The following is a 22038-nucleotide window of genomic DNA, read 5'->3' as shown; positions in this document are numbered from 1 at the left end:
ACTTGGTAACCAACAATTCGTTCAGAAAGCCGAGAGGACCCAGGTTGGTTTGGCACGCGATCGCAGGCTTTGAGTAGGGAAGGCTCACAAAGGCTGTTTTAGCCCCTGGGGATGCAGAAGGACTATCTGAATATGAACACAGGCCAGTGAGTAATTCTCTCATTCAAGCTATTATGTCAGATATTTGAGCCCTGTGGCTTGGACTTAGCTCTCGTGTAATGTTCTAAATATGACAATCATCTGAAGTGAGACATACCCACCGGCCCATAAGCTGAACAAACTTGTTTCGATATCTTCGATGTGAGTTTCAAACCAGCCTGCCTGATGCTGTTCACCGCACTACCACGTGCGTTTTTCAGCCTTCAAGGGCTGTCCGACAGCGCGTGCCTTGATGATGGCTCCCTATAAAACCGGCCCATGCTAGACTTAACGTCATGGGCTCCTAGTTAGTCATGCTATTGCCAACATGTCCCATTGAGCCGAGACATCTACGCCCAGAAGAGAAATGGCACATCGCCGGGGCACACAGTGGGAGTCTAAGCGAGGTGTATGAACATACCTTGATGGCGAAGATACGAGGTACCAGGTACCAGGGGTAACCCTGAACGCCCAGATCGAGCAAGGAGTCACAGGCAACTTTCTTCAAATCCAACAGGTTAAAGCCATAATCAAATGCGATCTGAAGGTATTTCCCATGAAGTGACACAGATATTCTCCGGTTCTTCCTACCGCTCCGACAAAATGTGTGTTTTGCGATGACGATGTCGCCTAAACCATTCGAGAAACCTGTGCTTGATTGGTAGGTACTGTGGCAGGCAATCTTCACATTGCAGCAGATGAGACATCACGAGGATGCAATGACTGAAGACCGAGAAAATAGGTGAGGTACTATCCTGCAAAAATGAAGCCAGAGGCAAATGACTTGGTTGGAGTGGATTGTGATGGATGTCTTTTGAGAACGTTGCAGTTCGCCAACATCTACAAACGGAAGCCGCGATGCCGAGCTCGGCCGATTATCCAGCCCTTCTCCTCCTCCTTCCGTCCACACCTTTGCGAGAATCGTTAGTTGCTCGTTAATCACGCATGGCTTTTCCTCGAAAATAGCCTCCGTGTTCTTTGTTCAATGTCCGCATGGATCCCACCGACTCCCCGGTGTTCCCATGACTCCTGATGCCCACAATGGCTTATGCCTGTCTCTGGTCAGAGTCTTCTCCGTCTTTGAAAGACTGGTTATGCCTTCTCTCGGCAGCCTGGGCTCATCAGTGAGCAGTAAATGCGAATATTGTGGGAGGACGCATTGATGTAGACTATACCCCATCCGCATAGTTTCGGTATGGATTACTCGTACTGGTCTCAGTCTACGTGGAACAACCGGGTGAAACACCCTGTTCAAGTGAAGTATAATCTAAGCCCTTACCTTGGCCTCTGTTGCATTCGGTAGCCGAACTTCCTTCTTTGAAGAGACCTGTGCTTATGACGCTTTTCAGAGGTCGGAATCAGGCGCACAGCAACACAATCATGAAGTAATCGGCGGCGCTCAGTTTCCAGGGCAAGTCTGCTGAGATTTGAGCATCCTCTCGTGCACACGAGTCGAAGGATATACCGGCCACAATGTCATTATACTCATGTAGTGATGCTCATAGCTCGATATCTGCTTGGGAAGGAACAGCCATGTTTCTTACTACGACTATAAGGAAAGAGATGCTGTACCTTTCAGCTGAAAAAATACCCGAGACCAGTGATGAGACCGGGCACAGCTCCAAGTTCAGTCATCACGACGAGCGGCTCGGAAAGGCTCCCGTGTCTTACGGTCGGCATCGTGGTTCATCGGAGAATACATCTCACATGTAACCAGTAGTTTCTGTTCCTGCTGTGTTACCTGCACTTTGGTATGCGCCAGGCCTGCAAGCCTACGGAGATTAGTGTGGAAACTACGATCGGAGTTTGTCAACCTGCTATCCGTCGGCTGCAGGTACATCGGGCTGACGCCATCGCACGCCTCCAAGGCGCAATAGCGCCCACGTTGATATACAAGCTGGACAATTTTCAATTATAGATGAACTCAAATAGTTCTAGTATTCTATATCTCGATTTACAAATATTCCGATCGCGGATTTGTGATATACATTGTAAGCGCTCATGGATAACCACCATGGTCGGGAAGCTGCACCTCCGTGCTCCCAGTGTCGGTCGCGCAAAGTAAGCCTCCATTGAATACGTTTGCTTTTCACCCCGCATCTATTCTTAGTCGTTAAGACATTTTAGGTTCGCTGCGACCGTAAAAAGTACACTTGTGGGAATTGCGAGAGGCTAAAGCATACATGCTCCTATGAGAGGGATAACCCATCCCCCGGGCGCCCGAGGCATGACGGTGGCCATCCCGGAAGACATCGTGGAACTCGGGCGTGCATCTATTGCCGTCTTCAAAAAGCCCGATGTTCAGGTGAGACGCCACAGTGCAATAACTGTCACCGACGCCATCAGGAATGCCAATATCCAGCCTTTAGAGGAGCTCGCCAATTATCTCAGGATCGAGATGGAAAATTGACAGTCAAGTCTTCCACTCGCTTGGTCTCCCTGAATGAGCTGCAGCAAGGACTGTATGACGGTCGTTATGAGCGTTTTATAGTTGATCGCGCCGCTGATTTCTATCAGAGTTTACCCTGTAAAGGACGGAGCGGAGTTAGATGGAGTCCTTGATGACTATTTCTTGCATCTGTATCCCTTGCCTTCCTACAGCTTCCTTCACGAACCCTCGATTCGGCGAATGTGTGCTGCCCGAACGCTCGAGCCAAGTCTCGTGTTATCTATATGCGCCTTGGTCAAACTAAGGTGTAGACCGGCTGGGTCTCAGCCTTCCGAAAGTGTCTTGTTGATCGAACTTTCGGAAAAGAGGATCTGGGACATGATCGAGACGCCTTCAATATTCAGATTGCAGGCACTCTTCTTAATCATTCAGTATCATGCTGAAGTTGGCCGGTTCGAAAGGGCCTTCATGATGGCTTCCATTGCGAGCCGCCATGTGACTGCACTCCAGCTGAAGCATGAAAGCCCACACCTCAGCTTTGTCACTCAGGAGATTCGGCGGAGAGCTGCTTGGACGATGGCACTACTAGATGGTTACTTTTCTGTAGGGCTTCTCGGCTACAGCACGATAAATTATGAAGAGATATACCAGCAATATCCGTGTCGTGAAGAGGAATTTGGCTCAACGGATCCCGACACAATACGGGGCTCTTCCACCGCTCGGGTTGAAGACAAAGCTCACCACAGCATGCTGGAGCTGATACTGCGTATTTCCAGGGTGCGCAGAGATATCATGCGCTTCACCAGGCAGTTGGCCCTGCTAGAGCAGCCTCTCAAAGAGTTTCAGGGTATTGTGCAAGGATTCCAAATGAACCTCACTCAGCTTCAGGAGAAAATAGCGTCCGTTGTGGGCTCTTCAGCCACTGGAACCATAATCCAGCCAAACTTCCGATGGGTTGTGAGATCTTTAGAGGTCCGACTCGCTTGGCGTCAGGCACACTGTGACCTGTTTCGCCTCTTCCTTCTCGGGCATCCCAATGCGGCCCCTGATGTGGTATTGCGTCCCTTGGGATCAAGCACCTATGCTAGCCAAGCCCAGGAAATATGTCAGGAACACAGTGACTGGATAGTAGAATCTATTAAGAAGGTTCGAAAGATGAATCTCCAGGTCCTCTTCTCATTCGATATCGCGAGATGCGCTTATCAGGCCGCACGCCTTAATCTCTTTCTCGCTCATATGCCAAACGTGCGGCCGCAGCTAACATCAGAATCCGCCATTTCTAATGCTGCAGAATGCCTAGCTTTCATCAAGGAAAGATTTGTATCGTCTGCTCATGCGCAGCGGATGATCTCAGACCTCAGTCTATTGATTGGAGCCTACGAGACGCGTGATGGGCATTTTGGAGCGGCGATGGCGCTTGATTCGTTACGGTTTTCTGGGGATGCAGTTGAGAAGCACAACCAACTATCGGCACACAGTCTTATTCATCAGGCTAATTTCGTGGATGATAGTTATCTCTATGAGTTGTGAGATCTTCTATCTGAGCGCGTGAACGTGATACTTCAGATGAGGCGCGCTCAGACGAATCACTACCACGTGCCAGTCTCGGAGGACCTCCGCTGCGGGGGTCTTTTGCGGGGTTCCCTACGTCGCACAGAGTACTTCACTGACACAAAGCTCGCTATGTTGAAGGAGCATAATCTCATCCATTACTCAGTCATACAGCCACCATGGTTCTTTCTAAGCCCGAGAACAAGCACGTCCTGAAGGCCTTTGACCTCACCGGCAAGGTTGCTGCCATTACAGGTACCTTCCCCGAAGAGCAACATTAGCAGCTTCTAACTGATCGCAGGCGGTGCCCGGGGTATTGGACTTGAGGTTTCGAGGGCCCTCGCAGAAGCTGGTGCCAACGTAAGATGAGGCATTCTACCAAGCAGCCCTGTGCTGACTATCGCAGGTGGCCTTGATCTACAACTCGTCTAAAGCGGCAGAAGCCATTGCCGAAGAGATCGTTACCCAGAACAACGTGAAATCAGCTGCCTATAAGGCGGATGTTGGAAATCAGGAGGATATTGAAAGGGTAATCCAACAAATCGCCTCAGACTTTGGCAAGCTCGATATTATCGTTGTGAATTCGGGAGTTACTTCCAATATTGCGGCGGAAGACTACACCACGGAACAATGGCGTGACATCATGAAAGTGAATCTAGATGGCGCGTTTTATAGCGCACAGGCGGCTTCTCGGATCTTCAAGCAACAAGGACATGGAAATGTCATCTTCACGGCCTCTGTCAGTGCAACATTGGTGAATGTGCCTCAGAAGCAGGCAGCGGTATGTTGCATTCTATTTCGAATCTAAGGTGTGGACTAATCAGCATGGTCCAGTACAATGCCTCCAAAGCCGGGGTCGTGCAGCTGGCAAAATGTCTGTCTGTTGAATGGGTTGACTTTTGCCGGGTCAACTGCGTTTCCCCGGGGTTCATAGCCACGGAGATCCTCGATATCCACCCACTGGAATGGCGCGAGAAATGGAACGACATGGTGCCGGCTAAGCGAATGGCTGATGCCTATGAACTCAAAGGAGTAAGTCAGCTTCTGCCTTGTGACTTTTCACTACCTCCTTTATCCGAAACGGTGAAAAGTTACTAATGTTTCAGGCCTATGTGTTTTGTGCTTCCGATGCCTCGAGCTATATGACTGGAGCCAACCTCGTGATTGATGGCGGCTACACGCTGCCTTAAGCACAACTCCGGCAGCCTAGCGTCCACGTTATGTTGGACTCTTTTGACAGCAAATGACACAATGGGCGTACATATGTAAGATGCGGTAGGAGTGTAGTCACACCCGAGAATATGTTTCACAGACGGATGATCAGTACACGCGAACACGAGGTCTATTGTAAGCGAGACGCATGAGAAGCCCGCAAGGCTGCCTTCCAATACCCGACCTGTTAGTTTAGGCACAGGTTATGAATTTTTGTATCAATTCCCAACTCTTGAGGGTGCAGTCAATCTTCAATCTTCGAATGGGAAAGTGTGTATTTCCTTCGAGGGTCTTCCTTAGAAGCCGTCCGCACCTTGTGCAGACCGAGTACGATGCCTCATCGTGGTGGTCTTCGCCATCGTTGGCACTAGTGTGTTCTTGGTATTTTCATGCCTCAGGTGTCGATAATGTTCGATGACTTTGGGATGGACTGAATTGAGGCCTTCGCGGTTCCCCCACTCTCCATGCATCCATGACAATCATTCTTTATCTGCAACAGAAGATAATGCAAGGGCTATATTATCCAGATAAAGCTAATGCAAATATCTCCTCGATGCGATGATCAACTTTAGGCACCATCATATCCTCCCCCGAAGTCCCAATGAGCATGGGCCGCTGGTTGCTTCACCCAAGGACCACGGCGCTAAGCTCGGACTACGTGGCTGTCACCCCGCCTATGAACTGTGGCTGCTTGAAGTTAAATCCCAGCCCGACATGCTCCCCCACTATGATAAAACGAGCTGCGTCGAATGGGGCCTGGAAAAGACGGTGAGTGCGCACTAGCCATCCGCTCCAACGTGCCCAAAGGAGCGAGCCATTGATCTCATTTGCTGTTGCTTAGAATCCGCATTGACAATGTCGATCAATACGTCGGGCCGGAATTAATTCATGAACCGTCTTCACTGGCTGCACTGATACCAGCCTCGATAATGCTTTGAGCCCGATCAGCCGTTGACGGATTGCGTCATTATCTCGAGGCGAAGATTTCCATAGGCAGTGTTCGGTGTCAAATCTGATGGCATATAAATAGTATCGAGATCCGTGGCTCATGGTGGCTGAACCACGTTGGTTTCTGAGCTCATCTTGAAGTTCATCATTACCGTTTACACCATGGTGAGGAACATCAGTCTCCTCAGCCTCGATGGCGGGGGTGTCCGCGGATTATCCTCCCTTTACATTCTGAAGCACATCATGGAATCCATTGATCCTGATAACACACCAAAGCCATGCGAATACTTTGATTTGATAGGAGGGTCGGGGTCAGGCGGGTAGGTATTCTATAATGCACAAATCGTCCCGATCGGGGTTTTATTACTAATGCTCCATATCATAGGTTGATAGCCATTATGCTTGGTCGACTGGAGATGGACATTGATCAGTGCATCAACGCATACAAAAGACTGTCAAACCACGTATTTGCTCGCAAGCGACTACTGCCAGTGGGAGGCAACTTGCGCCGACAATCGAAATATGACGGTCGCAGGATTGAAACTGCCATGAAGGCGATTCTTCATGAGCTTGGCTACGAAGATGACATACTTCTGAGAGAACCGGCATCTTCCTGCAAAGTGTGAGTCCATCTTAAGGATTAAGGAACTGCCTTCTAATTGGCACAGTTACGTTTGCGTGACCGACGACGGTTCAAAACGAAATCTAGCACCCTTGACAAGCTATCCGAGCAAATACTGCTCCAACGAGCTTTACAAGACCGCCAAAGTATGGCAAGCTGGTAGAGCCTGCTTCTCCACAGAGCAGCTCTTCGATCCCGTTCCCATCGGACCTAGCGGACGGCGATTCTACAACAGCAACACAGACGCTAACAATCCAGTGCGAGAAGTCTGGATAGAGGCGAGAGGCATATGGCCATCCGGCTCATTGGATACCCAAATACGGTGCATGGTGTCTATCGGTACCGGTGTTCCTTCAATCAAGAGATCCAGCAAAGCGATGTTCGGCTTACTGAAGTCATCGCGCACTGATTCCATCGACACCGAGGTGGACATGAACAAGTTTCTCCGAGAGCATACGGAACTGGATGACGAGAACCGTCTATTCCGATTCGATGTACCCAACGGATTAGCAGATATTTCTCTCGATGGCATTGATGAAATCGACACGATCGTGGATGCTACCGAGGAATATCTCGCCAAGGAACCGGTCTACAAGCAGATACAGAAATGCGGGCGAGCTCTCAGTGCAGGCCCTTGAGCCAGTTTGTGATATTTCTTGTTGTATAGACCTGGGTGGCAGACTGCTGGAGTTGGATGCGAACGTCTCATATCTGTCTTTTAATACTATCGATACCAATGTCAGATTTCCTTCGATCTATCGCACGCCATGACTGAATGAAGAATCAACCCAACAACATCGAGAACCAAGAACAAAAATAACCTTCCGGAACCTTAATCTCTACCAAATAGACAACAAATCCTCTCTATCTCTCCAACCACTCCACCCAAAAGTTCAACGATGACGAAGTATCTGTTCCCGGAAACATGACGTCAGGAAATCTCACCTCAACTACAAAGCCAGAATATCTCTCACATTCCCATTAACCACACCCAAACCTTTACTATCTCACAGTCTACCATACCATAGAACAGAACAGAAAATCCTCACCAAAATGGTCAAATCCAAAGACACCGTCATCGAGTACTTTCCCCCCTTTCCAAAACAACCCCTTCCACCCAAAACACTACTAATAATGCTGACAGCGAATTCAACTCCCTCGTCAACATGACGCCCAACGAACTCCGCGACTGGCTCAAAGGTACCCAATCGCAGTCCTCAGGCTGGACGAACGAGTCGTCCTCGTCGGGGGAGACAATCGGACATGAAAGGCATGCCTCCACCCCTTCTTCACTCTTCCCTAAATCACATCACGAAGTCTCCTATTTCCTTGTTTATTTTGCTTAAGCTAACGATATGTTGATAACTTTGGGGTATGGATATACAGCGGCCGCAAAATCGTCTCCATCCTCGAACACAACCCGTCCAAAGACCCATCGGGGTACTCGGACGAAGACGTCGATCATATGCGAAAGGTAGTGTCGTACTGTAAACGGCATTTGGCGCAGGAGGAGACGGCGAAGCAGAATACGGATAGTAAGAGTTATAAGTCGTTGAAGAATTGGGGGCATGATCCGTTGAAGGGATAATCTTTCCTTCATTTTTTACACTTGATTGGGGGGGGGGTTATGTTGGTGTGACTGGGACTATGGTTGGGTTGGCCGTTTGAGAGGGTTTGTTTGTGGGGTAGGGGAATATAACATGTTACTTTGTAGTCGATAGTGATGGTCTGTGGTCCATAGATTTATGTGACTAATTGGGAGGGTAGAGGTGATGTTTGTATGTAACGATACTTTTACTATTGCTTTGGATGGTATTCATTTGATAGTCCCATGATTATGGTGGTGAAAGTTTCATTTACTATACACTATCCATACGTACTACAGTAACAATAGACACCATTTTCTATTTCTTCTTCTTGTATTATAGCTACATACCTACCTAACGAGCTCATCTTAGCTTCACCCACCCCCCAAGGGTTACCCCCCAAGAGGACAAGCTACTAGACTCCAGCACCACGATGAGGTGTGAGCTTCAATCGCTGGAGGACCTGGCCCGCACAACCAGGCGTCTCAACGCCATGTATTTCTACATGGGTGAGACTTTTATTGTTTTCGGCGCTATTACAGCGCTGGCTCAAAACAACTTGTACCTGACCAGCGGACTAAGCCAGCTAGTCAAGTGTGCGGCTTTTTCTATATACTTGCATTCCCTGTCATCTCAAAAATGAGAGAAGGTACTTGCTAAACACCGGGTGGAGGTATAGTGGGCTCGACGGGTGTGTGTCGAGCCAACTACCTATACCTGGACGGCATTGTGCACCGTCACGCACCCCCGGTGGACTCCCTTATGGCCCGTAGGGGGGCAGGAGCAAAAGTCTGTTTTTGTATACCGAGGGGTGGCAGGGTGAGGCGGACGTTTGCGGGAACGTGGCACGCTGCGCGGCTAGCTGCTGTAGCAGCCCCCGGTGGGGTAGGGTGGGGAGTATGAGGGGGAGGGAGGGAGGTAGGTAGGTAGGGCAGAGGCAGGCAGAGAGAGGCAGGCAGGCAGAGAGAGAGGCAGGTAGGTAGGTCAGGTAGGTCAGGTAGGTCAGGTCGGCAAGGCAGGTTGATGAGGTGAGGCAGGTTGATGTAGGAGAGGCAGGTCTTGCTCACAGGCCCCCAGGGCTTGACATGGCCTGGGTCGACTGGGGCAGGAGTACTTACCTGATATATTAGTATTGTATACTGAGGCAAAAGTGGCAGGTGAGGTAGGCAAGGTGAGGTAGATGAGGTGAGGTAGGTAGGTAGGAAAGGGAGGGCAGGACAGGACAGGATAGGGTAGGTTGAGGTAGTCAAGGTAGATGAGGTAGGAGGTGAGGCAGGGCAGGGCAGGATAGGGCAGGTTGAGGCAGGCAGGTGAGGTAGGTTGAGACAGGGGCAGACAGGAAAGGTGAGGGGAGGTAGATGAGGTGAAGTAGGCAGGTCGGTAGGTAGGTAGGGCAAGGCAAGGCAGGTAGGCAAGGTGAGGTGAGGTAGGTGAGGCAGAGCAGGACAAGACAGGCAGATGAGGTAAGGTGAGGTAGGTGAGGGAGGACAGGGCAGGGCAGGATGAGGTAGGGCAAGGTGAGGTAGGGCAGGTGGTGGCAGGTGAGGTAGACGAGGCAGATGAGGTAGGTTGAGGCAGGTGAGGTAGGAGGTGGTTCACAAGCCCCCAGGGCTTGACATGGCTTGGATCGACTGGGGGCAGGGCGACTTACCTGACAGCTCAGTTGCTGTAGACAACGAGCCAGCAGTCGTGGACGAAGATAGAGAAAGATGAAGGTGAGAAAGAAGATAGAAGAGGTAGAAAGATAGAAATAGGAATGGAAACGGTAGAATCAGACATGGGTAGGAAAGAGAGCACAATAGTATGAAAGGTAGGTGAAGGTAGGTGAATGTATGGTAGACTGGGGAGTTGTAGGAAGACAAGTCTGGGGAGAAAAGTCCGGGAGCTCAAGGGGCAATTTATAGTCGTTGGGTGGTCACGCTTATTGACTTCATGTTTATCCTTAGACCTGTTATATTGACTTCATATTGATCCTTAGACTTGATACATGACTTCAAAGTCGAGTCACATAGGAGTCACGGTGTTATAAATAGATCCACTACGTGGTGAGGTGTAGCCGATGTCATCAAAAAAAGGAGGCATCTAGCAATGGAAGTCTAGACATATGTCAGTATGCGGCACAATTTAGAACGAACAGAACAGGTTCCTCAAAGTCTCATGTATTGTGCTTCAATCAAAATAGATACATCAGATACACAGTGTCACTTCCTCAACCAGTTCCTTCCATAAGGCGGGAGCTTCTCTCTTGCTCCAAACATCCAGACTGAAATACCAAGAACTGCTAGAGTGGCCGCAGCACTCAAAACTTTGCTGCGAGAAGTTGTGTCGTTCCCTTCTCGGTCAAAAGGCGCCTTGACAGGCGGTGATAGCTTCCTTATATTTTTCTCAGAGTAAGGAGGGTATCTCGCACCCATCGCCCCCTCCATCCACGTTGGAATAGCATTCGTATATGTGCGAAGATGCGAGAAAGCAAGTATTCCGTACTTTCCATGGTAGCAACCAGTACCAGAGTTCCCCACACCACCAAAGGGCGCATCAAGAGCAGCGGCATGGAGGAGACAGTCATTGAATGTCACACCACCAGAAGCAGTCTCATCCTGAATGCGTTTCTTTTCAGACTCGACGGTAGTGAAGGCGTAAAGAGCTAACGGGTGCTCAATACTGCGAGTGAAAGCGATGGCGGTATCAAGGTCCGCGTCAATGATGGGCAGGATGGGGCCAAAGAGCTCTTCAGACAGAAGAGGATCGTCGGGACTAACGCCCACAACAATGGTAGGTCCAAAGTATCGATTTTGACGGTCGCGAATGCCGCCGTAAATGACCTTACCGGATGTTCTATCGAGAAGAGACTCGAGACGATCGAAATTTCGCTCGTTGATGATGCGACTGTAGTAGTCTGGCTTGTTATCTCGGCCGCCAGTGAACTCGTCAAAGTAATGGATCAGTCTCGTCAAGAAAGCTTCACGTATGCTGGGGTCAATGAGGACGTGATTCACGTTGACGCAGATCTGGAGTCCACATTAGGGCCGATGAAGTGAGTCATTCTTATTTAGGGGAAAAGTCGTACCTGTCCAGCATTCGAAAACTTAGCCCAAGCAATGTGTTTTGCCGCGAGATCGATATTCGCAGATGGGGCAACAATTGCAGGCCCTTGACCCCCCAGTTCCAAAGTGACGGGGGTCAAATGTTTGGCAGCAGCAGCATAGATGATCTTGGCAACATTTGCAGAGCCAGTGTAGAAGATGTGATCGAAGCGACTTTCAAGAATATGCTTCATTTCCGACGGCCCTGCACTGACGCAAGTAATAGCGTCGCGATCCATGTACATGGGGACGATCTCCATCAGGAGACCTTGGGAGGCTTGTGCAACGTCGGACGGCTTCAGGATCACCGCACAGCCAGCGGCAATAGCAGCAACCAAGGGTTGTAAGGTCAGCATGAAAGGGAAGTTCCAGGCGCCAATAATCAATGACACGCCCAATGGCTCTTGACGGACTACAGTTCCGCCCAAAAAGTTGATGGGATCCCATCTTGTGGGCTTCTCATCCTTTGTCCACTCGTCAAGCTTGTCAAGGGTACGTAGAATGTCATTTTGAAGGCCCGTAATTTCCCCCAGCATAGCCTCCAGAGGATGCTTGTTCAAGTCGGCACGAAGGGCATCAAGGATGCGGTCCTTGTTGTCCTCGACCATCCACCAGGCTCTCTTAAGCTGATGGCGTCTCCAATCTTTGCTCTTGGTGCGACCCGAGGCGAAAGCGGCTCGGACGCCGGCATATGCCTATCCCTTGTTAGTTAGAATGGATATTGGCACGGTCGCAAACGGATGAATTCGCTTGCCTGGTCAAACTCCACCTCGGTGGTAAAAGCCATGATACTGTTATTGTGATGCTTGTTGATACTAAATAGAGAATGCAGAAACTGCGTTTGAGTTGTGGCTTCTTCTATCCATGGGAAAGCTCGAAAGGTGGAGCAGCGATCGCTCCGATCGGGAACCAGCAAGGATGGAATGGGAACTGATTGCCGCTAACCCGTGACACCCCCGCTTATACTCAAAAGCAAAAATGCAATTCACTCTTCTTTTACTCGAATCACATGCTACTATCAGAGACGAAGTGAGATGATTGGATACTAATCTATGCCTTATTAATATACTACGGTTGACCCCGGTAGTTTTGTTAGTATGGTGGAGAGGTGCAGGGGGGTGAATCCTTTCAATTCTGCCGTTTATATAATTATTAATAATTATTAATACTTTGTATGGCCACCTTTCATGTTAATCACTGCCTGGTACCTTGCAGGCATACTATCAATCAATCATTCAAGAATGCCTCTGGTAAAGCATCCCACGCAGCTTGTATGATCTCATGTAGTCAATTATATAATAACTACTTATCCTGGGGAAAGTATTACACTATTACTTAATCCAGTCTTTTATCCAGTTCCAAATAGCTTTAATTGGATTGAGATCGGGTGAGAAAGCTGGCTAAATAATTGGAAAGATCCCACGCTTATTAAACTCTTGAATAGTAATCTTGCATGACCAGGAGCATTATCTTACATTAATTAAAGTTGTTGATATCCGTTGCGTTTAATCAAGTATATAAAACCATCAATAATAGGAATAATTTATTTAATATAGCTTTCAGTCTTGATACTTTCTTATTCTTTCTTCCAAAAGAGGCATGGTCCTTTAGAATTACTGTAGAAAGAGATCTAAAATATTTAACCATACTTATATAGTAGATTTATACAGAGATAGATTTTATTAAGCTCTTTACCAGGCTTGCGAGTCATATATATTTGTTTATAAAAGCCTGAAGTTACCTAGGTTTCATTAGTCCAGAATATTTAATTTCATTAATCCTGTATCTAATATAGGTATTTAAAAGCCCAGGCTAACTTTGCTTATTTATTAGCTAATAAAAAAAGTAGTTTTTCAAAGTACTTTACAGCGTGTATAGTCTCTTTTTTTAAAAGAATATATTAAAGTTATTACTCTAACAGGGAGCTCAAGCTCTTTGATAATATGATAATATGGTAGCTGATATATATATTTTGAACTTGATATCTATTATATAATCTAATTAACTTCTTTATCAGAAAGCTTAGGTATACTGCCTCTTGCTTTTCAGGATGTAGCTTGTTGATTTTAGTATATATATTGAATTTGATAATAGCTAATCTGTAGCTGATTAATTATTTATTAATAGATAAAACCAGTATCATGAAGAGTAAGAACACGGATACAGTTATCATGATTAAGATGCTTTGAATTTGTTGATTTTGGAGAGGTAGATTCAGGAGTTAAAGATATCTTTGAAAATACTAAGAATTAGTAGAATTCATTAAATTTCATGTGTTTGTGGGCTTTAACTTTAACGCGCGGCTATATCAGGCAGGTGGTATTAGTTAAGAGACTCACCGCTTGAAGGATTCACCCCCCTGCACCTCTCCACCATACTAACAAAACTACCGGGGTCAACCAGAGTATCTTTGAGCCTTCTCAGCATCCTCTGTCTCACCCTCCATCTCGGTAACCTTGGCTCCAATACTTCCGGTGCGGTCTGATTCCCAATCTGTGCTCATATGTTAGCTTGCTTGAAACATTCAAGAAGTTGGGGCAATCCTTCTTCAAGCCAATTTCAATACGTACCAGCAAACTTGCGCGCAGGGATGCGCCGCTGCCACATATCTTCCAGCTCCTCCAGTGAGCGTCCGGTGAGCTCAGGAAGGAAGAAGTATCCGCAAGCCACCCCCACGGCTGCAAGGGAGCCATAGATAAAGCCAACCTTGGACTGGAGATCGGCATACGGGGCCTTGAGTAGGTAGGGAAGAGAGTAGGAGACTGCAAAGTCGCAAACAATCCGGATAAGCCAGGCAACAACCGAGGTCTTATCGCGGAGTCGCAGATGGGGAGTTTCTGCGCCCGTAATGACAGATCTGTGTGTAAGTCAGTGGTCAGCACATCCCCTGTCAACGGTATTTGATGCTAGTCGCGGTAAGGGGGCATACATAGACCCGAAGGACATGATGTAAAATAGCCCGTACATCATGAGCACCCCACAAACTCCACGCTTTTTGCCATCGGTTATGGTGCCTGTCCCTAGCCCACCACAGATCATGAGTAGGGCGGTAGTCATAGTACCGCCAATCAGGTAAATGGGCCGTCTTCCAGTTGTGTCAACTAAGGAGAAGGTTACCAAAGGGCCCATGGTCGAGATGCCTCGGGATCCTAGCGTGAAGGCGAACGGGTTCATGACTTTTAGGGATTTGACGAACAGACTGCCATACTGGCTGACGAAGGATTGTCCAGTCAATTGATTGAAAGCCGCGGTCATCACTGCAATCATTGTCCGTCTCTGAGAGATGTCAGTACCACTCGCACGTAAGTCAGGGCATGTACGGGAAGGAGACTTACCCGGTTGGTTCCCTGGAGAAGTTCAGCCCAGGAGCCTTTTGTTTGCGCGTTTGCCTCGACAGCTGCTTGCAAAAATGCCACTTCACCAGCAACATCTATATCCTTCCCCTTGTTAAGGTATTCGAGCTGTTTCGTCGCCGCCTGAATCTTGTTCTTCCGGATAAGCCACCGAGGGCTCTCTGGGACAAGCCAACTGCAAAGCAAGATGAAGCAGGGGAACGTCCACATCACACCGATCGGGATTTTCCAAGCAGCGTTTCCCTCCAACTTGGCCGTTTCATACGTGATGATAGCACAAATGAACGAGCCAAACATGTGGGCAAATACGTATACCACCACTGTCGCCCCGCGAACCACAGTAGGGCAGATCTCACCGAGGAACATGGGCACAAGCCAGTCCTCCCAGCCAATGAAACATTGTACTATCATCCGTCCGGCCAGGATCTGACCGAAAGTCGTCGCGCTGTAACTGACGGAGATACCGATGATGCACATCAGCTGCATGCCTATAAAGCAGGTTCGACGTCCATAGTATTCTCCAATCGCCCATCCGATGAATGTGCCAGCTGCTTTTGCAGGCAGGCCAAGAGAGTTGAGGAAGGCCAAATGCTGAGTGCTGAATCCATACTCCCCAGTGGAGCTATCATAAGTGCCGAATTGCTTTTCGAAAGCTTGGAGAAGTCAACAGAGAACTTGTATGCAAAGAAGAAGATTAGTGGATCGCAATTCTTACAGTCCATTGTCTGGATGGTCGAGTAAACAGCATCATCAAAGCCATAGCTGAAAACACTAGTGGCAATGATAGTGTATGCTATCAACATATTCCAGGTGAAAGCATGACGCATATTCTGTAAGTTCTTCAAGCTCGCCATCTTCTCGTTCAAAGTGCAGTGAACCCTAAGAAACCGATTATAACTCAGCAGAAGTCAAAGGTGCCTTCGGCTCAAATGAGCCACGAGAGGATCGTGAAATCTTTGCCCAATATACATAAACCCAGCCATCTCGCGCTCTCGGACTTTCTTTATAGCAATTCTTGAGGTATCGCGACATTCTGGGGCGATGTTGCCATATCGCTCTAGAGGCGTCTTGAGGGGAGTGGCGCTCTCTGTCCTGTTCCATGAATCCTACGCTAAATGACCGACAGCCGTAGCCTGACCGAGTACCGGACGCTAAAGATACTATCCATCACGCAGTGGAGAGAATAGTAGGAAATCAATGGAGGTGGATGAAGCCATCGTGCGGAGTGATGATACCATCGCTAATTGTCCCGTCCAAGCGTTAGCGGCTGAGCTAACAATCATGTTGTTTTGAAACCACCCAATAATATCACCTGTCTCCTTCAACATATCGTCAAAGTAGCGGAGAATCAAACGATGTGTGCGTATGTTTATCAGATAACTATAAAGCTATCAAGCACCTCATAGGAATCATGTGTGTGATTGCATCAAGCCCCAGAAATCCCATCCTCACCACACCACCACCACCATGACCGCACCCAAACGCCCAAACTTCCTCGTCATCGTCGCCGATGACCTTGGTTTCAGCGACACCTCTCCCTTTGGGGGAGAAATCGACACGCCCAATCTGCACCGTCTTGCAATGGAAGGCATCCGCATGACAGACTTCCACACTGCGGCTTCCTGCTCACCCACCCGGGCGATGCTCCTCTCAGGCACAGATGCGCACATCGCAGGACTGGGCGTCATGGCAGAGAGAAGAAACCGATTCCCACACATCTTCGACGGCAAATCCGGATACGAAGGCTATCTGAACTACAAAGTCGCAGCCCTGCCCGAGATCCTACAAGACAACGGCTACTTCACCTGCATGTCCGGGAAATGGTACACCAACCCTACCCTACCCTACCCTACCTCATCCCCCAAAGCATCACACATCACTAACCTCACAACCAACACAGGCACCTAGGCCTAACCAAAGACGTAGCGCCCTGCTCCCGCGGGTTCACCAAAAACTTCACCCTCCTCCCCGGCGCAGGCAACCACTACAACCACGAGCCCCAACTCTACGACACGACCGAAAAGCCCCGAGTCATCATCAAAGGCGACAAACAAAACCTCTGGATGCGTGACGACCAATTCCTCAACGGCGACACCGACCTCCCGAGCGACTTCTACTCCTCCAACACATTCACCTCCAACCTCCTCTCCATCCTCCAAAACCGCACCCCTGAGCAAACCTCCCAACCCTTCTTCGCCTACCTCCCCTTCACAGCCCCCCACTGGCCCCTCCAAGCACCCCGAGAAACCATCAAAAAATACCACGGCCAATACGACGATGGGCCCCTCGCCCTCCGCACCCGCCGTCTCCACAGCCTAATCAAGAACAACCTCGTACCCGCAGACGTCGACCCCGCGCCCATCATCACCCTCAACACAACCCCATGGGACGACCTCCCCCCGGACGAAAAAGCAAAGTCCTCCCGCGCGATGGAAATCTACGCCGCAATGGTCGATCTCATCGACGTGAACATCGGCCGCGTGCGAGAATACCTCCAATCCATAGACGAATGGGACAATACCTTCGTGGTATTCATGTCCGATAACGGCGCAGAGGGGCAGCTCCTCGAAGCTATCCCCGTCCTAGCGGGCGCTACTTTGGGAGATGTCATCGAGAAATACTACGATAACTCGCTCGAGAACCTGGGGAACCATAACTCCTTCATCTGGTACGGTCCCCAGTGGGCCTCGGCAGCTACTGCGCCCTGTCGAGCCCTGAAATCCTACACTACAGAAGGCGGGATTAGATGTCCGTGTATCGTTCGCTACCCACCCCTAACAAACACTGGGATGACCCCAGGTACTATCACCAACACCTTCACCACAGTAATGGACATTCTCCCTACGATCCTCGATCTAGCGGGCATAGCCCACCCGGGGACGACGTTCCGCGGGAGGGAAGTAGCCCCTGTGCGCGGACATTCCTGGCGGCCGTTGTTGGAATCCAAGGGTGACGATGATGTGGATATCTATCATGAGGATGTGGTGGGATGGGAACAGCTCGGGATTGCGGCTGTCAGGGTGGGGCAGTGGAAAGCGCTGTATTTGCCGCCGCCGAGGGGAGAGGGGAAGTGGGAGTTGTATGATCTCGAGAGGGATTTGGGGGAGGTGGATGATCTTGCGGAGACGATGCCGGAGAAGTTGGCGGAGATGGTGGCGCATTATGAGACGTATTTTCAGGAGTCTGGGATGTTTGATTCGTATTCGGTGTTTCAGGAGGAGTTGAAGAGGAGGGGGGTGGGGAGGGCTTGGTAGATTAGATTTATATTATCTTGTAGAGTTGGGTGGGTTTATGGGTCTAGTGGTATAGATTGGAGGGCTTTGGTTATTGCCTATTCTTCACTATTCTTATTATGTTTGTACGTGGTTTATCTGTACAGGTGGGATATCATACAATCTAAACACCATCTTATCCCGTCTAGGCATACATGCATCCGCTGTGGTGAACTCCAACCAGAAAATATGACAAGATAAAGAAATAAAGTGATGCAAGGGAATTCAGCCGGTCTTTTCATGTATGTGATTCCGGCGTGTCTACCGTCCCTCGTAAGACTCATTGCTGGTGGATACAGCACGCCTTCCCCATCCACTAAACAATCCGCCACCATTTGATGCTGGCTCTGTCGGCGCCTTGGCAATGGATGGTGGCCTGCCCAGGAATGAATGTCGTCCTTCGGGGATGATTCCGTTCCGGGCCATGACCTTCCGCATCGAGTCCAGTTTGCCTTTGACTTCTTCAAGTTCCTGACGTGCGACTGCTTCTGCCGTTTTTGCATTGACTAATTCAAGCAGTAGGGATTCCTCCGCTGCCGGCTTGTTGTTCTCGGTTGCAAGGACGGATTGCAGTCCCAGGCTGCTGGATCGTTTGGTAAATGTCGTCGAATTTGTGGTACTCTTTTGGCTCTTTTGTGAGTTGGTGCGGACAAGTTTCAGTTCTCGGAGACCGGTGCTGGTGTAGCCTTCGCTGGTATCGCTGGTTGGGGAGCCGTAGGTTTCGGATGGCGCCGTGTCAGAATTCCGGGTCTTGGTTTTGACCGTGCGTAGCTCCCGGACCATTCGCTCTAACCGCTGGCGCTCACGGTAGCTGTCTTGAATACGGCCTCGCGCTTCACGGAGTTGTTCTCGAAGGGATGTGTTTTCTTTCTCGTGCTCATCAATCCGGCGCGTCAAGCTCTTGCATCGGTTTGATTCTAGTTCATGCATCTCCTTGTACCGGTTGAGGTCGTCACGCAGCTGGTGCTTGGTTTGGTCGGTCGAGACGACCCTGTGCGTTTCGACCATGGCGAATCTCGCGTCGGCTTTGTGGACTAAATCCATCGGTGGCTCTTCAGATGTCTCTTTGATGTATTGCAGCATTGACTTGGCAAGGACTTGGTCTTCCTCGCGCTCCTCCCGTTCTTGCTGCAGTTCTCGCGTGAGATCGGCGTGTTGGCGTTGAAGGTCGCTGAGGGCCATGAGGAGATCCTCGATCTGTGTGTGGAGGTCGCGATCCTTGTGTTGGGATATGGCTGATTTTGCACGTGGCTTTTGTACGTCCGTCGACAGTTCCGTCGGCGCGGTGCTGGCGTCCGAGGCCGACTCCACAGAATTGAGGGTTGATGTCATGCTCTGTTTGGACGTTGACCGCCGGATGCTGGCCAGATTGGACGCGCTTGCACTGTTGGGATTGAGACTGATGGACTTGACGGAATTGTGTGAGTTAGATCCCGCCCAGAGTCGCCCAAGGAATCGAGAAGCTGCTGCCTGCATCTGAGGGAACGAGATACCGGTTGGAACGCCCTGTGATTGATTATAGCTAGCTTCCAGAGCCTGGAGGCTTTCCTTTGTGACAAGCGACGTGAGAGACACAAAGTCGTTCACGAAGTCATCCGCATGACAGGCATACCTGTAGGAATTAGATTAATTCGTAATTGGCTTGGCTGATGACTTACGTGTCCCACAGGCTCCTCGAAAGCAACAATTGCATGACATCTTCGAATTCTGCGCATGCCATAATCTTCTTCTCATTCCGCGTCATCAGAGAGAGAGCAACCCGCATCAATGTCTCACAGGCACCCTCCAGGAAGATAACGTCGTAGATTCGGAGAAGCATGGGCAGCGGGCACGCGACTGCGAAGAAGGACAAGAACCATTGCGATACGTAGACCGGTTCAACATGCAGCATCTCAAGGTGTGCGAACAAGCCAGGTCGCAGGCGAGCTAACAAATTCTGGAATTGGTAGACGCGCAGATGAAGCCCGGAGAGATCAGGAAGGTAGCAGGTCCGCAAGTCATAATGGTCCATCAGCCTGAGCGCCGGTTAGCTCCGAAGTGCACGCTGCAGCTTGCTTATATACATACCTAACGAGTACGCAGAACGCCTCTGCATCCGTCATGTGCATCAGCAAGGGACCAACGACAAAGCCCAATCCCTGGCAGTAGCCGATCTTCGTGTCGTACAAACTGAAGCATTTCAGCACCCGTGCGAGCATCTGCTGCCCCTCCCCGTTAGGATCCCGGAACATCTCCACATTGGGAAAGCTACGGCCAATATCTTTGCCGATGAGCCCTTCGTAGGGACTCGTCTCGCCACACAATCGCTGGTATTCCGCCAACAATGTGTTATCCCGGGCGCCCGCCAAGCTGGGCCACACCACACCACGCAGTGGTGGCGGAACACCGCTCCGGATTTTGTTCGAGGTCAATGTAGGTAGTCTCTGGGCCGTTTGGGGATAATCTGCGACCAGCGCTGCCCAGAACTCGAGTTCGGTCATTGGCGGAGGAGGCAGCTGGGAGTAGCGTAGTGATGATCGGGGGTCCTCGTCGATCAGTCGCTTGATCTGGTGCAGAGACTGCGAGCGAGACGGTCGGGTGACTCGCTGCGCATGCGACTTGCTTGCCAGAGCCGACTTGGGGTTCGTCGCAAGAGCGTTGTTTTCCTGCTCCAGTCGCGCTAAGAGAAGGGCAGTGGACTGGTACACGTCAACTGCTGCATCTTGAATCTTTCGGACTAGATATACGCACCTCATCCGACCCTTCACAACGGGGTTCCTGCTCTTCCGTCTTTTCCAGCTCCTCCCAATCCACTGCATCGCTCCGGTCCCGTTCCTCACTACTGCGGGACCGTATCGAGGTAGCATCGCCATTATTGGAGCTCTGTTCTAGGTCGGCCTTTGCAGGTTCCTGGGTCGGGGTTGTCCTGGATTCGTCCTCTTCGTCGCTCGAGTGCTCCCGGGTTGGAGATGTCACGTCGACAGGGGTTTGAGGGATGTTGAGAGATCGCCAGTCGGGTTGGGTGTGTTCGGAATTGGAGGTCAATGGCACGGTGACCATTGAGTCGGTATCGTGGGACCCAGTGTTGACGGAGTCCGAATAGACGTGGGAGGGGGAGCGATCGGCGTTCTCCATGGTCATTGCGTTCCTGATTGGGCTGTGATGTTGAATGCCGGTGTCAAAGGCGCATTCCTCGGGAAGATCGAGATGTTAGGGGTGGGTGTCAGGGTGTCGGGGTTAAGCCAGCAGCCAGACACGATAAGGAGGGCGGACAGTCGAGGGAGGGGCTGTCAATAACGACAGCATATCTCTCCGGCGCAGAAGGGGGTGATCGATGGCAAGTACCAGCGCGTGGAATTGAGGGGCCAGAGAGAAAGAAGAATGACGAGCAGAGGCAAGGGAAGGAAACGGCGGTGATTTTGGTTTCCCAGGCCAAATGGGGGGGGGGGGAAGGGATCAGGAGCGTCGCGAGTATTATTAGCGTTTGGCGACGGTTAGTCCCCGACACTAACAGTTGCCATTAACCTGTCAGGTTCCCTCCTTCTCAGTCCTTCAGGGGCACACTTGTCGGCGGGCCACTCACCTCCCCCCATTCTTCTCGCCCCGTCGATCGATTTTCAATAATCATCCCAGACTACTGTCCAATCTACAGCTTATTACTGCCATACACTTTGGCTTTCTATTACACTGTATAACATACCACTGCAGCAACATTCTTTGGAATTACGTAGATTCTCCTCACGATCTGGAGTTGCTTATCACCATCCGATCCAACTGAAGCCATTCTCCACGGACGGCGAACCGTGGAATTCCCTGATCGACCCGGGCTGCCCTCCTTCTCTCCCGCGGGTGATTTCTCGAAGGGTCGAATGTCTACACTAGTGATGCCAGCGCAATATCCCATG

At 50.0% G+C, this 22038-nt stretch overlaps 8 protein-coding genes across 8 annotated transcripts; 5 read left to right on the top strand and 3 right to left on the bottom strand.

The window, feature by feature from the left end:
• Nucleotides 1–1179: 1179 nt before the first annotated feature.
• Nucleotides 1180–4198, top strand: BO87DRAFT_406214 (Zn(II)2Cys6 transcription factor; the record flags this gene model as incomplete). The annotated part of the gene is made up of 6 exons (XM_025625982.1): nucleotides 1180–1192; nucleotides 2165–2199; nucleotides 2266–2571; nucleotides 2630–2802; nucleotides 2839–3484; nucleotides 3521–4198. 6 exons carry the CDS (start codon nucleotides 1180–1182, stop codon nucleotides 4055–4057), a joined length of 1710 nt encoding a protein of 569 aa, XP_025480656.1. The 3' UTR covers nucleotides 4058–4198.
• Nucleotides 4199–4257: 59 nt separating this feature from the next.
• Nucleotides 4258–5268, top strand: BO87DRAFT_306687 (SDR family oxidoreductase; the record flags this gene model as incomplete). Its single annotated transcript, XM_025619370.1, has 5 exons — nucleotides 4258–4333; nucleotides 4380–4438; nucleotides 4485–4859; nucleotides 4913–5110; nucleotides 5185–5268. The coding sequence occupies 5 exons, from the start codon at nucleotides 4258–4260 to the stop codon at nucleotides 5266–5268; spliced, it is 792 nt and encodes a 263-aa protein (XP_025480655.1).
• Nucleotides 5269–6400: 1132 nt separating this feature from the next.
• Nucleotides 6401–7498, top strand: BO87DRAFT_425254 (uncharacterized protein; the record flags this gene model as incomplete). Its single annotated transcript, XM_025627287.1, has 3 exons — nucleotides 6401–6558; nucleotides 6624–6860; nucleotides 6907–7498. The coding sequence occupies 3 exons, from the start codon at nucleotides 6401–6403 to the stop codon at nucleotides 7496–7498; spliced, it is 987 nt and encodes a 328-aa protein (XP_025480654.1).
• A 415-nt stretch (nucleotides 7499–7913) lies between these two features.
• BO87DRAFT_396350 (DUF3140 domain-containing protein) lies at nucleotides 7914–8448 on the top strand (the record flags this gene model as incomplete). Its single annotated transcript, XM_025625241.1, has 3 exons — nucleotides 7914–7942; nucleotides 8005–8130; nucleotides 8247–8448. The coding sequence occupies 3 exons, from the start codon at nucleotides 7914–7916 to the stop codon at nucleotides 8446–8448; spliced, it is 357 nt and encodes a 118-aa protein (XP_025480653.1).
• Nucleotides 8449–10613: 2165 nt separating this feature from the next.
• BO87DRAFT_375950 (aldehyde dehydrogenase family protein) lies at nucleotides 10614–12381 on the bottom strand. Its single transcript, XM_025623168.1, has 3 exons — nucleotides 12284–12381; nucleotides 11514–12224; nucleotides 10614–11454 (listed from the first exon to the last, which is right to left on the bottom strand). The coding sequence occupies exons 1-3, from the start codon at nucleotides 12314–12316 to the stop codon at nucleotides 10648–10650; spliced, it is 1551 nt and encodes a 516-aa protein (XP_025480652.1). The 5' UTR covers nucleotides 12317–12381; the 3' UTR covers nucleotides 10614–10647.
• A 1718-nt stretch (nucleotides 12382–14099) lies between these two features.
• Nucleotides 14100–15736, bottom strand: BO87DRAFT_333128 (general substrate transporter; the record flags this gene model as incomplete). The annotated part of the gene is made up of 4 exons (XM_025620398.1): nucleotides 14100–14386; nucleotides 14459–14805; nucleotides 14865–15535; nucleotides 15598–15736. Coding segments are annotated over 4 exons (1443 nt in total), but the record flags the coding sequence as incomplete, so codon positions are not given.
• A 613-nt stretch (nucleotides 15737–16349) lies between these two features.
• BO87DRAFT_434869 (arylsulfatase) lies at nucleotides 16350–18136 on the top strand (the record flags this gene model as incomplete). Its single annotated transcript, XM_025627734.1, has 2 exons — nucleotides 16350–16705; nucleotides 16783–18136. The coding sequence occupies 2 exons, from the start codon at nucleotides 16350–16352 to the stop codon at nucleotides 18134–18136; spliced, it is 1710 nt and encodes a 569-aa protein (XP_025480650.1).
• Nucleotides 18137–18213: 77 nt separating this feature from the next.
• Nucleotides 18214–21556, bottom strand: BO87DRAFT_406208 (putative GTPase activating protein (Evi5)). Its single transcript, XM_025625981.1, has 4 exons — nucleotides 20885–21556; nucleotides 20222–20832; nucleotides 19813–20169; nucleotides 18214–19766 (listed from the first exon to the last, which is right to left on the bottom strand). The coding sequence occupies exons 1-4, from the start codon at nucleotides 21272–21274 to the stop codon at nucleotides 18416–18418; spliced, it is 2709 nt and encodes a 902-aa protein (XP_025480649.1). The 5' UTR covers nucleotides 21275–21556; the 3' UTR covers nucleotides 18214–18415.
• Nucleotides 21557–22038: the final 482 nt, after the last annotated feature.

This window comes from Aspergillus neoniger, assembly GCF_003184625.1.
Source record: "Aspergillus neoniger CBS 115656 unplaced genomic scaffold BO87scaffold_13, whole genome shotgun sequence".
NCBI classification, from domain to species: domain Eukaryota; kingdom Fungi; phylum Ascomycota; class Eurotiomycetes; order Eurotiales; family Aspergillaceae; genus Aspergillus; species Aspergillus neoniger.
The sequence above is the reverse complement of the archived record's forward strand: the minus strand, read 5'-3'. Positions and strand labels throughout refer to the sequence as shown.

Bases quoted from the DNA above. Each gene is read 5' to 3' on its own strand.
- BO87DRAFT_375950 (XM_025623168.1), bottom strand. From the start codon at position 12,316: ATGGCTTTTACCACCGAGGTGGAGTTTGACCAG. The intron at 12,225-12,283 runs GCAAGCGAATTC...AACAAGGGATAG, and splicing joins CCGAGGTGGAGTTTGACCAG to GCATATGCCGGCGTCCGAGC. The intron at 11,455-11,513 runs GTACGACTTTTC...TGTGGACTCCAG, and splicing joins AGTTTTCGAATGCTGGACAG to ATCTGCGTCAACGTGAATCA.
- BO87DRAFT_406208 (XM_025625981.1), bottom strand. From the start codon at position 21,274: ATGACCATGGAGAACGCCGATCGCTCCCCCTCCCACGTCTATTCGGAC. The intron at 20,833-20,884 runs GTGCGTATATCT...GACGTGTACCAG, and splicing joins GTTGTGAAGGGTCGGATGAG to TCCACTGCCCTTCTCTTAGC. The intron at 19,767-19,812 runs GTAAGTCATCAG...TAATTCCTACAG, and splicing joins TCGAGGAGCCTGTGGGACAC to GTATGCCTGTCATGCGGATG.